This window comes from Thamnophis sirtalis, unplaced genomic scaffold, assembly GCF_051295495.1.
Source record: "Thamnophis sirtalis isolate CommonGarterSnake01/CBP01778 unplaced genomic scaffold, rThaSir2_p1.2 scaffold_1, whole genome shotgun sequence".
In the NCBI taxonomy this organism is placed as follows: domain Eukaryota; kingdom Metazoa; phylum Chordata; class Lepidosauria; order Squamata; family Natricidae; genus Thamnophis; species Thamnophis sirtalis.
In genome coordinates, this window is record NW_028261381.1 from 112,833,813 (window position 1) to 112,850,809 (window position 16,997).

Genomic DNA, 16,997 nt, shown 5'->3' on the forward strand with positions numbered 1-16,997 from the left:
AATTGCACATGCACAGAAGCAAAAAAGAAGATGGCAGCACCTATTGCGCCATTGGGAGAACTGGTTTGGGGGCGTGGTAGGCCTGGGTGGCTGCCAGTTCAGCGGCCCAGGCCACCAAGCTACTACCAGTTCAGCCGAATCAGTCTGAACCAGTAAGAACCACCACTGAAGTAGTCTCCCTGAACACAAGAACTTCTGGGTCAAATATTAGCCATATCACCCTCCTTAACGTCCACAGAAGAGGAAAAAGTGAGAAATAGGATTTCCATTTAATGAAAAACCTTGGTTGTATGAAGGAAAAAAACTGCACTGCAGATATCTCTCAGCAAATACTTTCTCTATGTAGATATGACGACTAGAGAAGTGTCATAACTTTGCCAGGCCAGCTTCTAGCATTGGATATATCCAATCATCATTAGGTAAAGTTAATTAAATCTATAGCAAGTAATAAAACCAATTCTGCCTCTCATTTTGTCTACACTTTAAAAAACAATATTTTGAAAATTGAAGTCAGTCACACACTAACACAGGGCTGTCAAACTCCCAGTCTGTGGGCCAGACGCATCATACGCTGGCCATGCCCACACCCAGTTCAGTGAAGAGGGGGAAACTCCCAAAAAGTCACGTGACGTCACTGTGACAACATGAGTTTTGACACCTCTACACTAGTACAAGAAATAAATTAGTATATATTCTCAAAGTTTGAAAACTGTTTTCTAAAGAAAAATTATAGCATAGAAACCAGATTTTATTCAGGTCTTTTCTTAAATTAATAAACATGTTTCTACATTTCTCATATAAATCCAGTAACACACAAGTTTAAAGTATTTGTTTTATTATGAAATAGTGTATGTAGCACTGTATACTGCTACATACATTTTTAGGTTTTTTTTTCTACAGTAATAGGGAAGAGAAGTCTCTGGTGAGGAGAATTTTTGAAGAATAGTAGCTTTTTCTCAGATTAATCTCAAAAGATTTATGTTTTTCATTCTTTTTTTAAGTTTTTTTATTTTTTATTTTCAAAACAAACACAACACATAAAATCTTCCTTTTTTACATACTGTGGAAAGTGTATCAGTTGGTTACAAAAGACTTCTGTGCATCTCTTCCACAGTCATCAAGCATAATTCATATTAACTCAAGTATTTTAACTCAGATATTTATACATGTTACCATCATACCTCCATTTTCATTTGACTATAGTTGTTTAAATGTCCTTCATCATAAAATATAACAAGATTTAATACATAACCACATACTGGCATTTCATTTACTATGTCTAAAACCCTCCAATGACACTAAATCCACATTCTAGCTAAACATCCATAATATTTAATAACAAAGTTTTCTATCCTTCTTTCCAAATCACTGTTTACAATTTACATCATTTCCTTATGTTGTGTACACACACACACACACACACACACACACACACACACACACACTCATATGGAAGCAGTTAGCTTCCTCCCATAATTGGGGCATACCAGGGGTTGTGATACTAAATATATACCTACATCCCTGGCTTAAGCTGATAAGAAGGAGGACCTGTGGCTCAATGGTTAAGACATCTGCCTAAGATGTAATACAGCACAGGTTCGAATCCTAGTAAGGGTATGGCTAGCTGATGAGAACTAGATAGCTTGAAATAGATCTATACTAGTCTCCCTTTATTTATCAGCACAAATGCAACATACGTGTGTGTGTGTATGTATGTATATGTGTGTGTGTGTGTGTGTATGTGTGTGTGTATATGTATGTATGTATGTATGTATGTATGTATGTATGTATGTATATATATTCATTATCCCTCCTTTATTTAATTATATCCTGCATCATATCATTTCCCCCTCTAGGAATCAAGACTTAACTGAATCTAACTTAATTCTTTTTTTCATTATTATTAACCTTTATATATAACCCAAAAGGGTTTCTAATCTTCCTTTCATGGGTATCATTCAATATTCATATCCAGTTATTACTTATCATAACACTACACATTGTATACATTATTATCATTATCAATTATTTATTTAACTATATCTATTATCACTAAATTTTGCTATGTTTAGCTAATTTTAAATTATACTCTTCCATCTATCAACATGTATCTTTCCAGTAACAAAACAGTGTCATATCTTCTGCCATTTGTGGCATCAGTCCTCTAATAATCTCCTTAATCAACTTAGTATGGACTCTCTTCTGTTCTCCAATTTAAATAAATTTTAAGTTTTTTTATAGGCAATCACTTTTAAAACAGTAAAAATTCCTCACCAGCTGAAAACACTTTCTCTTTCCATATCCTTCCATTTTGGAGCCGCCCCAACTTCATCAGCCATTTAGCTGGATTTTTTGTCATCGGCTTGAAGAGGGTCTGTTGGATCAATCAGAGACTTTGCAATGTCCCTGTAATCAACAAGATGTATTCTTCCTGTTCACCATCCCTGCGGGACAGTTTAGGTCCGTTTAGACCACCCAGAGACAAAAGTATCGACTGCGATCTCAGAACATTGAGATCGCATGTTGTGTTAACGCGACTTTGGTTCCTCCCCATGTTTTCCATTCTAAGGTGGATAAATGAGTAAATCTTTTTCAAAAAAAGGTTAACGTGTCATGGGAGAGGGTTCAATAAATTAAATCACAAAAAATAGCAAACCAATAGCTGTCCGGCAACAGCTACCAAGAGTTAAACTTCCACAGTTGAATTTTAATCAGATCTTCATGATAAAAAAGATTGTCCTTCATTTATCATTATTCCACATGTGAGATAATATTTGAAGTTTCAGCACTGTCATTAGAGAATTAAAAGAATAGACATCTTCAAGGAGCAATTATATGGAATACAGTACAGAAATACATTAAATGAATGTCTCAAAGCACAGATAATTTCAATAAATTATGATAATAAATTAAGCTATAGGCTCATGATTGAAAGCATATAATCAGAATTTGATTCACTATCTGTTGGTTTTAGAATTTCAAACAAATTAATGCCAGTTGTTAATCCTTAAATTGCCTCTTATGTTTTAAACTTCTGAGTTTTAATTCAAAAATAAGTCATGTGAAATTTACTGAACTTATTTCCAGATAAATTTCCACTTAAATAATAAAATACTTCTCATTTTGAACTGCTATCATTTACATGTGAAATGTGTCAGTCATAACAAAGAATAATTCTGATTTTACAAAGTAAATATTGACCCTTTTTTATATATTGCAATTAACTTACTGAACAAAGTGAAGTCAGTTCACATTTCTCTGCAAGTGTTAATATTCAACCACATCTCATCATGTCCAATACAGTGATCGAGGATAAGTTGTCTTACAATGTTATAAAGAAACATAATTGTGGTTCAATTACTTCAGAAAACAGTATGTCATCAATTTCAGTCAACACCATCTCCTAAAATCACTTCTAACAGTAAATGTTGGATAACACTAATAGGTTATATTTGAATGTATGTCTTTTGTTAATCTCGCCTTTTTAAGAAACTTGAAGAAATAATAGAATTATAAGTACTAGGCCTAAGAGAACAAGTTATAGCCTGATTATACAGGCATACAAACTAGACTTTACCTGATGCAAGATGGTTATTTCAAATAAATTAGGAGTTTAAAAGCCATTGGGCTTCAGCGTTTTAGTGACCATCGTCTAGAGCAGGGGTCTCCAATCTTGGTAACTTAAGACTTATGGACTTCAACCCCCAGAGTTTCTCAGCCAGCTTTGCTCAGCTTTCCTCAGCCAGCTCTGAATTCTGGAAGTCCACAAATCTTAAAGTGGCCAGGGTTGGAGATGCCTGGTCTAGAGAACAGATTTCCTGATGTTTTGCCAACTGCTGTGTCTGGCATCTTCAGAAGCAAAGTGATATTTTAGTCTATCTTAGCTCTCATCAACCTGCACCAATTGGAACCTGCCAATCAGGATGCCTGATTATAAAGATAGGATCTTTGTCAGTCCCTGCTCAGTGGCCTGTGCTTCTGCTTAGCTGCCCACTTTGCCTCTGAAAGCAGAGCTGCTGTTTAACATCAGAACATCTGTTCTATAGACCATGATCACAAACCCCGAAGCCCAACACTGCCCAACAAATACCAACCGTGAAAGCCTACAGCAGTATATTTAGCTTTAAATCAATCAGGAGTGAGAATTATCCAAGCATCCAATAAACTGCAGCATAATGACAACCAATTAGCATTACCTCAAACAATGCACCACGTTACATATTGGATTTCTTCTCTTTAAAGAGACAAATGATCATTGTTTATCATTTCTGGACCCACTGTGTTGCTTTTTCTGTATGGCACTTTGAATTGCTTGGAAGATGAAGTCTTTGCTATAAAGAATATTGTAACGGCATAAATTAATCAGTTTGTCAAGGTTTTCTTCAGTGTAGGTTATTTCGAGGGTTTGATAGGGTGAGACACCTTTTTCCAGATTGACTTTACCTTCCTTCATTTCTGAAGGACTGCGTTTGACCCCTGAAAGGTTAAAAAAAAAGTGAGTGAGTGAACCTTATTTGTAGCAAAACAATGCACTGTAGGTAAAGATTTAAAACATTTGGTACTTGGAAGCAAAATAAGATGGTTTTCTATCAACTTATCTACTTTGTGCCCTCATTTTCTGGAACTGATATAGCAATGGCATATTGATAGGATTTTCCATTTTGCTGAACAATGGAAGTTAAAATTATGTATTAGATTTAGATAGATAGATAAATTTATTTATAGGCCGCCCTTTTCCCTGAGGGGACTCAGGGCGGCTTACAACGTATAGGGAAGGGAGTACACACAATGACATATAAAACAGTACGTAATTAAAAATAGAAGCAACATTTATCATTCGGGAGGGTATTATAAAGAAAGCACTTCCATTCTGGAATATTATTGCAACATGTCAATACAACTCCAGATAAAAATCCCCACAGTCAAGCAGCTCTTTCTGAGAACCCTCTTTTTCCAATCAAGAGGAAAAGGGATCTTTTTTTCTATAAACATTTTTTAAAATCTGCCATAACCCAGAATATAAAATATTTCTCCCAGCCCTTGCCCTGATTGATGTACACCATCTTGCTGGTGAAATTGACAGATTTTGCAGCATGGAATAAATTCTTTATTTTTTAGCTATTAGTGCCAGTCCTCACTCAGCAGCAATGGCAAGTTCCACAATGTTGACTTCAAGGTGGGCAGTGGGTACCACGTGGCCGGGGCAGTGGGGCTCACCCGGTGCCCACCCAGCCACCACTCAGGGCTGGCAGGTGGGCGGAAGTTTGCCCTGGTGCGACCGAGGTGGCACATCGTGTGGAGGCTTGGCGGGCATGAAGGGCTCCTATCTTCCCTGTCCAGGCTGGAGCATGGGACGGCCTCGCAACAGCGAAGATGTGGCATTCGGAGGCGGCGGTGGGCTTGTTTTCCAGTCGTTCCTGGCCCTGCAAAGGTTCCAAAAGTGCCTGGGCTCTGGGACATCCCGCTTCCGCTGCCGCCACCTCTGCTCCCAAACACAGCTGTCAGCTGCGAGCAGGTGCCTGAAGCTACTACTTGCAGTCATTTATGGCTGCAGATAGATTGCGCCTGTAGCGGGAAGCTCTTCGCCCTCCTCTCCAGCACTCCTAGTTTGGTAACTTCAGTGCTAGAAGGGAGTGGGGTTGGGGGGGAAGAAAGAGAAAGGACAAAAAGGAGAAAGAGAGGAAGAAAGAGGAGGTGGGGGATAGTGAGATCCTTGCTGCTTTCTGAGCTTGGTGGTTTTCTTACAGGCATTTCATTACCAAACTAGGTAACATAATCAGTGCTAGAAGGAAGTGGGATTGGGAGGAAAGGAGGAGAAAGTAAGGACAAAAATAAAGATAAGGAGGGAGATGACTGTGGGGTCCTTTGGTGTTCTCTGAACATGGTGGTTTTTAATTATTTTTAGGGAATTTTTATTTATTTATTGTTTATAGAATGTTTATTACAAGAAATGTTATTCCTTTTTGCAAATGTTTTATTTGTGATGCAATATGTTGCTTTTAAGTGTTCAGACCAGGTTTATGTGTCTCAAAGTGGCTGCTTTTCTATGGGCAGGCCAGGTTTGTTGCAAGGCAGCTTTGCCAGATTTAGTGTGTTTCACCCTCCTTGTTTAGGTAATTCTGAGGTGGTCGATGGTTCTGTGAGCCCCTGTCCTTTATAATTTTCCTCATTGTCTTGATGGCTTTTATTCCAATGACTTTGTCTTTCCTGTCCTTAGGCTTAGGGAAAAAAAACTGGTTTCATTGGCAGTCTTTTGGGGGTGGGATTCTTATTTTTTGGTGTTTTCCTGGCACTGTCATAGTTTGTGTGTGTGGGTGGGTGGGGGTGTAATGTCCCGCAGTTATCTACACATTAATAATGATCTAGTAATATTAATAATATCTAGTAATTAGTAATATCAAGTAATAACATCGTCTTGGCCACTCCCACCAGGTCACATGGGTGGCAGGCGACTCCCTTCTGGTCACATGGGTGGCAAGCCACTCCCATCCGGTCACATGGGCAGCAAGCTACTCCCACAAAGGGGGCCACACCCACAGAGTAGGTTCAAACAATTTTTGAAACCCACCCCTGGTCTGAACACATTCCAGAGAAATAAAACTTGAAATGTCAAGGGTGAGGGGGGAGGTTGAAACTCTCCAGAACTACTCTTATGATTCGAAGCTTTTGCATATTAGAATATGAATATGTTTGCAAGGAATCTATACTATGTGGTTTGAAGAGTAATCTTGGAAATGATAGATGTAGTCCTCGGCTTACGACCACAATTGAGTCCAAAATTTATGTTGCTAAGTGAAATATTAGTTAATTGAGTTTATCCCATTTTATGACTTTTTCTTGCCCCAGTTGTTAAGTGAATCATTGGATTTGTTAAGTGAGTAACCCAGTTGTTAAGTGAATCTGGTTTTGCCACTCACTTTGCTTGCCAGAAGGACACAAAAGGTGACCACATGATCTTGAGACACAACAAAGATTATAAATATGAGCCAGTTGCAAAAGCATCTGAATTTTGATCACATGATCATGGGGATGTTGTAAAGATCGTAACTGTGAAAAATGATCATAACTCACATTTTTCGGTGCTGTTGTAAATTTGAATGGTCACTAAGTGAATTGTTGTAAGTCAAGGACTACCTGTACTTAGAGCATCTCTCTAAGCCAAGTAACCTCTTTTTTTAAGGCAATATAAAGCTCTGCTCTTGTCTTGGTACCATTGAAAGCCCTACTGTGTAGATGACTAGCTAACGTTCATCTTTCACAACTGTAGTATGTATCTCAAAAGTATGCATAAAGAGTCCTTATCTGCTCAATCTCCAGTTAACAGACTGGAGAGCAATGAGGAACCTTTGTCCAACATTCTTTCCATATATTCCCACTGGACCTAAGGAGGAAAGTTAAATCTTAAATGAGGTCCATTGTGGACAGCTGTATGCATCTGCCCTCATCGCTCTGCTACATTCCTATGCTACGTTAACTGCTAATGATATTTTTAGGAAGATGTTATTGTTAAGCTGTTTGGTAAAATAAGGGACACAAGCAGGGTCTTACTGGCTAGAAAAAAACAACTTAGTGGCTGTACCTAATTTTCAAGCATCCCTCTAGCACCCTGTGATGTGTAGAATTTAATGAAAAAGAGTCAATTTTGGTGAGAATAGGATTGGTTTCTTTTTGAGAAGTCTCCAGTCCCCCAACCATAGCCCAACAAAAAGCAGTCTTCAAAATTTCAACTCTACCCTTTCTAGATATCCCTGGATGATCTCCAGAATATCAAAGGCAACCTTCCAACACCTTGAATGGTGCCCATCTATGCTTAGGAAATCTTCCAGTTGCACTAAATCCCAGGGCACTTCAGTATTCTGCAACAATCAAATAATAGATTCCACCCATGACTTGATTCCTGGTGAACTTACTCACAAGCACAGGGAATTATTCTTCTTCTGTTATTCTCTACAAGCAGCCTATTGTCCTAAGGCAGGCAGAGAGACTACAGCAGAAAAACAATAAGGCTAAAGATTTTTTTCCCTCCACCATAGCTGAGCTCTATTATTTGTTCTTGATGAGTTCTCTGCTTCATAAATATTGGAAATGAAGTATTAGGATATCCATATATACAATTGACATTCACAAATGATCCAAAACCGCATTAAACTCACAATGCATGATGTAACATCATGACACAAATTTCACCCTTACAAATGTTTGTCCTAATGTAATGCAAGCAAATAATTTGCAAATTTTGTGTTATGATACTTGTTTAATCAGTTCTCCCATTTACTGTCTCTAGAGGGCCAGTATACCAATCTGGGTTGCTGAGTATATTTCAGGTGCAGATTTAAAGCCTGGAACTACCTAAATTATTTTTAAATAGAATAATTCAATAGTGTCTTCCACTAGCATAATAGTTTTTTAAAAAGATTTTTGGACTTAAGATGCGTGAACATGCTGGCTGGGGAATTCTGGGAATTGAATTCCACACTTCTTAAATTTGCCATGTTTACTTGATTAATATTCAGAAAATAGAACAATGTCTGTGTATGCATACATTGAAATGATCACAATTTGAAAATGTGTGCATTTGCACAATTTGCAAGGTGTAGTTTTCTTTATACTTTGGGAAGTGCCACTACAGAAGGGATTTCGGTCAACATGTGAATTAAAGAAATCACTGAAGAAACAGCAAAGCTTAAATCAACTGAATTTACCTGGCGCTGAGAATTCTTTGAAGGTGCGACAGATCAGTGGAAAACAAAGCACTATTGGTGCCTTGGGATTATCTTCATCTAAGAAAACGTAGCACTCCTTCATATCCTTTCTCTCTTTCTCATTCACTTGAACCTTTGGAAAGGGAATACCTTGGACTTCACAGTATTCAGACATCATCTTCAGTTGCTGAAGAAGAGACCAAAAAAGAAAAATCTTCCCAAATATATTCATTTTGCTTCCCATAGGTAAATCAGAAATTCCCCTACCAAATCTGTAATTGTCTATGATAAGCAGTGTAGAAAATTCAGTGCTAAAACATACAGTGCCTTGAATATGCAATTCTGTTTTCTCAACTTTTATACAACCTTTGTACAAGTCAATTAGAAATACTATACAAGATATGAAATAAGGAAAAGGAGGAAAGGACATTCTAGATGAAATTTCCAATCCAGCTGAAGTTTGACCCATAATCATTGAGTCCAGACAACTTTCAATTGGTTTTCCAACCTATTCTTTCTTTTGTTTTCTTCTTTCTTTCTTTCTTTCTTTCTTTCTTTCTTTCTTTCACAAAAATAGATTCTATATTGCTTCAGAAAAGCAGTATTAGAGAAGGCTGTTTCACACTATCATCTTTCCTTCTTCTATAGACAAACCACATACTTTCCACATTCAAAATAGAGCTCCTATTAAGTATAATACTATGGAATTTAACAAGCTATCCTACAGATTGGAGCAATTGGCTCTCTCTCATTCCCCCTCTGCCTCTCTCTCTTTCTCTCCCTCTCTCTCTTTTATCTTAAGGCATTTTATTTGTCTCAGTTGCTTGAACTCTGCTTCTCCTCCATCATCTGTGTGGGCACCTAAAATTAATGTTCAAATATAGGCTTCTATCATATAGAACATATCAAACTATCATATACTTTTTGTAGTAAAATAAAGATGATCCTTTTTGTTTCTTGGATAGTTATTAAATGGAAATTATATTTGTTCTATTAATCCACCATATTGGTAAACCTGGCTTCTTTGGTATAGCTGACCTATAATTATGGATCTAAGAAACTCCAAAGTATATTTCCCTCATGTAAGCACACAAGCATTCAAAAGGAAAATTAGTGAAAATACTTTTTCTCACCCTTAATATTCCATTCATCTCATAATCCAGAAAAATAAGTATATCCACATTCCTTTCTGGCTTGAGAAGTGATATACCACTGTTGTTCATAAAATAGCCTACATCTATTAAACAGAGGGATTTTGTGTTTGGTGTCAACTTGTTAGAAGAAGTATCAAATACAGTATCTGAAAGACAATTGATATACATTTTTTTCCAATCAACATGAGAGAAAGATCACTCCAGAACAATCTTTCAACAACAAAAACCTGTGCTGCCTCACATTGTCTTAGAAAGGAAACAATGACAAGAGACATGATTGAGATATTCAGAATTATATATGGTGTGGATAAAGGAAAAGCTTAATGAAGAAATCTCTGAAAAAAGACTATTCTTTGAAATACAATAGTGGAAACACCTCCCATTTGTTCCAAATGTGTAATGAACAAATGTGGCTCATTGGCCGTTTTACATTAGGAATGTAAAAAAGGAAAACCATTCCAGAACTAAATGAAGGCCAAATTCAAGCTTCTACATGGTTATTTTTCTGACGTAGAAATAAAATAAGTTTAGTGTGTTTCAATAAATATTCTCAGGAGCAAAATAAATATTTGTGATATTTCTTTTCCTCTAGACCGAGTAAGTGTTTATATAAGGGAAAGGTATCCAATCCTGCAGATCTTCCTAAGGTGCTATTTCTGAATAATTGCAAGTCACTTACCTCCCAAATCACACTTCTTATTATACTTCTTTTATAATATATGAAAATATACTCTCATCTAGTTTATCTTCTTGCTAGTCATCTCTCTGTCATTTGAAAAGATATCCTTTTAAAGAATAGATAACATAGGATATATGAATATATATATATATATATATATATATATATATATATATATATATATATATATATATATATATATATATATACATACATGTGTGTGTATGTGTGTGTGTGTGTGTGTATGTATGTATGTATGTATGTATGTATGTATGTATGTATGTTGTATTTGTGCTGATAAATAAATAAAGGGAGACTAGTATAGATCTATTTCAAGCTATTTTGCTCTCATCAGCTAGCCATACCCTTACTGGGATTAGAACCTGTGCTGTATTGCATCTTAGGCAGATGTGTTAACCATTAAGCCACAAGGTTCTCCTCCTTATCAGCTGAGCCAGGGAAATAGGTATGTATTTAGAGTCACAACCCCTGGTATGCCGAAATATGGGAGGAAGTTTACTGCTTTTAACCTTTATTTATTTATCAGTACAAATACAACACAAATGTAACAAAGGCAAAAGTAAAAATATTGGGTTTCTGTCTGGATGGTCTCTTGTGATGATAGACAGAGAATGGAAGCAGTAAACTTCCTCCCATATTTGGGCATACCAGGGGTTGTGACTTTAAATAGATACCTATCACCATGGCTCAGCTGATAAGGAGTCGAACTCTGTGGCTTAGTGGTTAACACATCTGCCTAAGATGCAATACAGCACAGGTTCGAATCCCAGTAAGGGTATGGCTAGCTGATGAGAGCTAAATAGCTTGAAATAGATCTATACTAGTCTCCCTTTATTTATTTATCAGCAAAACACACACACACACACACACACACACACATTATATATATATATATATATACATACATACATACATACATACATACATACACACACACACACACACACACACACACACACACACACACACATACATACATATATATATATATATATATATATATATATATATATATATATAACTATCTCTTTTGTACCACCATATTTATATATATTTCTGATCTGATTCAATTCTGAACATTTAAGAGTATTTCTAGAAAGTATCATTCTCATTTACCACTCCATTTCATGAATTCTTTCTGATCCAAGTAATCTTTATCAAAATCAAAGCTTTGTAGGAAGTTATGATTTTCCCCCTTTAAAGGACGATCAGTTAAAATGTCATTGAAGATTTCACAAAGTTTTCCATAGTGATAACTTGGAGGCTTGTAGACCGTGGCAGGATAAACACCTGAAGAATAATTCTCATCTGAAATAAAATATAGAGATACTTCATTTATGGCAACTTTTACTTTTTTTTTTCAAAATATAACACTTCTGGATTAGTGAGGCTTTTTTTAATGTAGCACATTCCATTGAAAATAATGAATATGCCCTGCAAACACAGAGCTGAGTCATAGAAGCTTAAAAATGAGCTCCACTCCTATCACAGGCTCTGCCTGCTAATTAGTCTTTTCTCCAGCACTGATTCCAGATGGAAATATTGTATGAGCAGGAAAGTAAACTATAAATCAAAGTTGTGCATAATACTAAGCAAACAGCTCATTATTATAATTCCTCAACCATCAAGCCCTAAAGAATAGCCACTTGTGCAATTTTCTTCAAATGTGTCATTGTTTACAGCTGTAATTTTGGGCTAAGAGGTGACAGTTTCACTGTTGGTTATGAGCAAGCACAAAGAAATTTCATGTGTCGACTGAGGAGAAATTTAAGGAATATATGACATAATCCAAAGATTTCATATATTCACATTTCTTTTTCATTATTATTAAATGCACCTATTGCAAAGGTTACAATGATCTATATCCAATACATAACCTAAAAATGTCTTTTTACTTAAATATCAAAATATTGGTAAATCAGAACAAGTTCCTATTTTCTTAACTATCTATAATTTTTGAATAATAGATTATAATAGCTACAATCATCCCACAATTAGTTCCTATCTGATTGAGTAGGTGACCAGAAAAAGAAGATAGAGCCTGTCTCTCTTTTATTTTACTTTAAAAACAAATTTTTAAAAACTCTGGCTAAGCAAAGACTAAAATAGTCTTATGTTTTATTGACTAAAATTCTTACGCTTTATTGACATGTCTGTCACCCATCGTTTCCAGAATTCTTCTGGGGTTGTGGTCCAGTACAAACAATCCAGGAGATTTGGACTGAAAATGTTAGTCCAGATACCTACAAGATCAACCACATTGAAGACATTGCATTAACTCAAATTATAATCCATCTCAAATGTATAAGTTAATTAGACTGAGAAACTGTGATAAATATTTATTACTGCCAGCTAATTAAATACTATAGACACAATTTAGCACAATTTAGCATCACAGTATTAACAAAACCATTATGGCTGATAAGAGATTCTGGTGATTGTGCCATATCCATTGTTAATACATTAACAAAGCACAGGTATTGAGTTTAGACAACACACTATAAATAAATAAATAAATAAATAAATAAATAAATAAATAAATAAATAAATAAATAAATAAATAAATAAATAAATAAATAAATAAATAAATAAATAAATAATAAATAAATAATAAATAATACATAATAAATAATAAATAATAAATAATAAATAATAAATAATAAATAATAAATAATAAATAATAAATAATAAATAATAAATAATAAATAATAAATAATAAATAATAAATAAATAAATAAATAAATAAATAAATAAATACATAAATAAATAAATAAATAAATAAACAAAGTATATTATGATTTAAAATTATGTCAAATTATGCTAGGCTTGGCCACCTAATCAGTCTGAATACAAATCACCCAATCGCATTTTACTCTAATCTATTATGCTATGCAAACCCAGCCATTATGACAAGAATAAAAATAGCAGACAGTATTACAACACAGCTGGAGAATCTAAAGAAAATCCTAACAGGAATCAAAAGCCAGTGATATCAAAACTACAGCTACCACCTTTTTTGCTAGATGTTTATCCACTCATCTTAAATTGGCACAATGACTTGAGCTAATTTATGATTGGCTGGTTTGAGATTCAGGATGTGTGAAGTGAGCACAGTTTCTCTATTTTTTCACCCACCTTTTCCATTCATACCTCCAATCAGATTCAGAGTATCGTGCTGTTACAACACAAGCTCCAGAGGTGTTATGCCAGTTCGCACCAGTTTGGGTGAACCAGTAGTGGCAGTGGCATGAGGGTCTGCCCCCCCCCCCAATGTCATCACACACGCTCTGCACATGCACAGAAGCGTGCACTCCTACTACCAAGCTGGTAGCAAGGATTTCATGCCTGATGAGCTCCATCCTTTGGTATTTGCAGTGTGATTAAACATGCACACGCCTCAAAGTTGCTGTTTGCAGCGCAACACTGCTGCTATCATTTTTCTTCACTGAGAAAAAATGGGAAGGCTCAGCAGATTACCTATGCAAGTATCAATACTCCCCCCATATTAAAGGTACATTGATCACAGTATGACTCTTGTACAGATTCATTATCATATATGTTGTGGTGTGTGTGTGTGTGTGTGTGTGTGTGTGTGTGTGTGTGTGTGTGTGTATCATTTTAGCCATTGTCTATCCACTACAGGGTGAAGGCCTCTCCTCTTCCACATGATTCCAACCAACACAGTCCTGAGCTTTCTTTTGCCAATTGGGCCCATAATACTTGTTGATGTCATCGATCCATCTTGTTTCATGGACGCTTTTTATTAAGTTCAATCCATTCTATGATGTGATGAAAGTGTGTTTGTGTGTGTGAGTGAAATTTTTGCTATTATAAACAGCATGAGATATTCTCATATAAAATATAACATTATTATATAACTAATATAAAATATTCACTGGAATATTTTAACTGCTGCAATGGAGTTCTGGTCACTTTGGAGTAAAAAGGCTAGAAGTCTAAGACTGCCCAGGAAGACAGGATGTTTCCAAGGTTTCCCTAATAAGCTCTATTTTCCTTTAGCTTATAATTAAACAAATCACCTTCCATATAGCAAATCCGGGACTCTGGGATCTTCTTCACTACTTTTCCCATGAAGAATTCGCTATCAAAATCCTCTGAGCGAATCTGTGCACCATATTTTAGGAAAGCCACTTCATAAGGATTGAAATCCACCCATTCTGTAATAAAGGGGTAGACAAAAGACAACTTAGTTGGCCACTGATCCAAAGATGAAATTGGAAGGAAGGAAGGAAGGAAGGAAGGAAGGAAGGAAGGAAGGAAGGAAGGAAAAGAGAGGGGAAGGGAGGTGGGGAGGGAAGGAGGAAAATAAAGAGAGAGAGAAAGAGAGAAAGAGAGAAAGAAAAAAGAAAAAGGAAGGAAGGAAGGAAGGAAGGAAGGAAGGAAGGAAGGAAGGAAGGAAGGAAGGAAGGAAGGAAGAAAGGAGACAGACCTCCGGGGAGATTTCTTGTAGAAAAAATAGCATCAGACAAACATCTTCTCCCAATTACCTTGATCAATTTTGTGACATCTTCCACAAATCTAAATGCAAAGCATGACAAACTAGAAGTTTCCATTCAATGAACAACTTGCATCCCTATGTTTATGACACAGAGAACAATGAACAGCAATGAAAAGCTGTTTAAAAGAATAATTTATAGCCATTTAAATAGTTATACACATCTAATGTATATCTTTCTAGAAGAAAATTATTAGAACTACCTGAAATCCCTGGCTGATAAAAGATAATGTCATTTCTTCTTATTGAGATATAAATTTGAATCACTAGTTTTTAATATATTATGTTTTGGAGGTTAGACATGAATGTTTTAAAAAAAGGCCTAGTTGCTCAGCAAAAACAGAAACCGATCCTTTCAAACAAATATTGATGTAGAGGATAACAGTTTTCATTATCTTAAATAACAATGCAAGCAGAGATAAGTTAGATCAGGTTGGGAAATTGGTGCCCTACTGGATGTTTTGGGCTTCAACTCTTATCAGTGCAAATTGTGATATTCTGAAGCATATCTAATCTATCAACAGCTTAAATATTACAGGTCTACATTTTTCTCTTTGATTTTCTGCATGATCTTCCTGCCTTGGTGAAGTTGGGTGAAAATGAGAATAATGAACTTTCCCTATATAATCCATGTAGAATACTGTACTCTGAGAGAGTCATGATAAATAGGAAGTACTCGTTCTATCAAATTCAAGGTCAACATTTCATGCCCTTCCCTTTTTCTCCTCTCTTCCAATGCCTATATAGCATGCAATCAAAGCCCACATTTCCACAGTGGAGAGACTGATTTGTGAGGACCCACCTCTAAAGTCAAAAGTGTTGATATTTCCATCTTTGACATTTATGGCTGTGTAAATAGGGAAAGGGTTCTGCCCCTGATTCAAAGCCTGTTGCTGTTCTGAGAGCTTACTGGGATTTACCTTCAAACAAAGGGAAACAAAATAAATATTTTAATATATGCATCATTCAAAAGAAGAGAAAGCATGTAGCTCAGGGTTAAACTGGAAAATCCTTGGTATTCTCTGAGCTCGTTTGTTTTTATTGCAGATGTTTCATTACCCAACTAGATAACATCACCATCGCTCGGAAGTGTGAGACAGCCCACACTCACCAGTACAGATGATGTTACATGATGTCACATTGCTACCTCAATAGGAAAAACTAGGGATCACATCTTTGTTGTATAACAAATACTTAACATACTCCATCGTGAAGAAAAGCTTCCTGAATAAGGGCCCAGAGTGCTGTAAAAGATGAAAGATGACCAGATTCGATCCGCTCAGTTAGCTCCTTGTGATACTGCTTCAATCTTATGTTAGAAATAACATTATTTTTGTTCTTCAGCAACTGTCTTTTTATAGTATTGATGTGATCGTCTAAACTTTGGTGTGACCAGTCAATATGACGATACAAATTTGTCAGCGTCCTGCAGTAATGAGAAAAATGGTATTTAATAAAATATCCACTATTATATATTCATAGTATATTTGAAAAGCATTTTAGAAACTGTTCTCATAAAGAGAGCATTCTGATGTTGGTAACTAGTTTTCAAGTGGAATTGCCCATAGAATTCAATCCTGGTGGTTTTAATTAACTCTTTGGCCACATATTCTGAAATAGAAGAATTTACTCATGTCATTTATTAAATGCTGACATATACTGCACATGGACAATTCAATTCTAGTAATTTAACCCAAATGTGAAGTTCACCTTTTTTTCTGGCTAAAAGGTATGATTATTCACCTTGATTCTCAACTTTTAATCTAGCCTCCAAGGATATTGTTAAATCATTTTACACTCAGAATTGGGTGTGTGACATTTCTGCTCCAACAAGGAATCCCTTCTGCTCAGGTTCTCCTCGCACATAGGTGTTAGTTGTTCCCAACTCTAGGGGGCAGTGCTCATCTCAGTTACAAAGCTGAAGA

The 16,997-nt window shown here is 35.8% G+C and overlaps 1 protein-coding gene across 1 annotated transcript in view; it reads right to left on the bottom strand.

The window, feature by feature from the left end:
• Positions 1-4,252: 4,252 nt before the first annotated feature.
• LOC106542143 (cytosolic phospholipase A2 beta-like) overlaps positions 4,253-16,997 on the bottom strand; it is a 34,991-nt gene continuing 22,246 nt past the window's right edge. The window contains exons 13-20 of the mRNA XM_087722246.1: positions 16,276-16,498; positions 15,875-15,992; positions 14,597-14,734; positions 12,695-12,799; positions 11,673-11,864; positions 9,836-10,002; positions 8,703-8,889; positions 4,253-4,476 (exon numbers count right to left, since the gene is read on the bottom strand). Coding sequence (XP_087578372.1) covers positions 4,253-4,476; positions 8,703-8,889; positions 9,836-10,002; positions 11,673-11,864; positions 12,695-12,799; positions 14,597-14,734; positions 15,875-15,992; positions 16,276-16,498 — 1,354 coding nt within the window. The remainder of the gene's footprint in view (positions 4,477-8,702; positions 8,890-9,835; positions 10,003-11,672; positions 11,865-12,694; positions 12,800-14,596; positions 14,735-15,874; positions 15,993-16,275; positions 16,499-16,997) is intronic.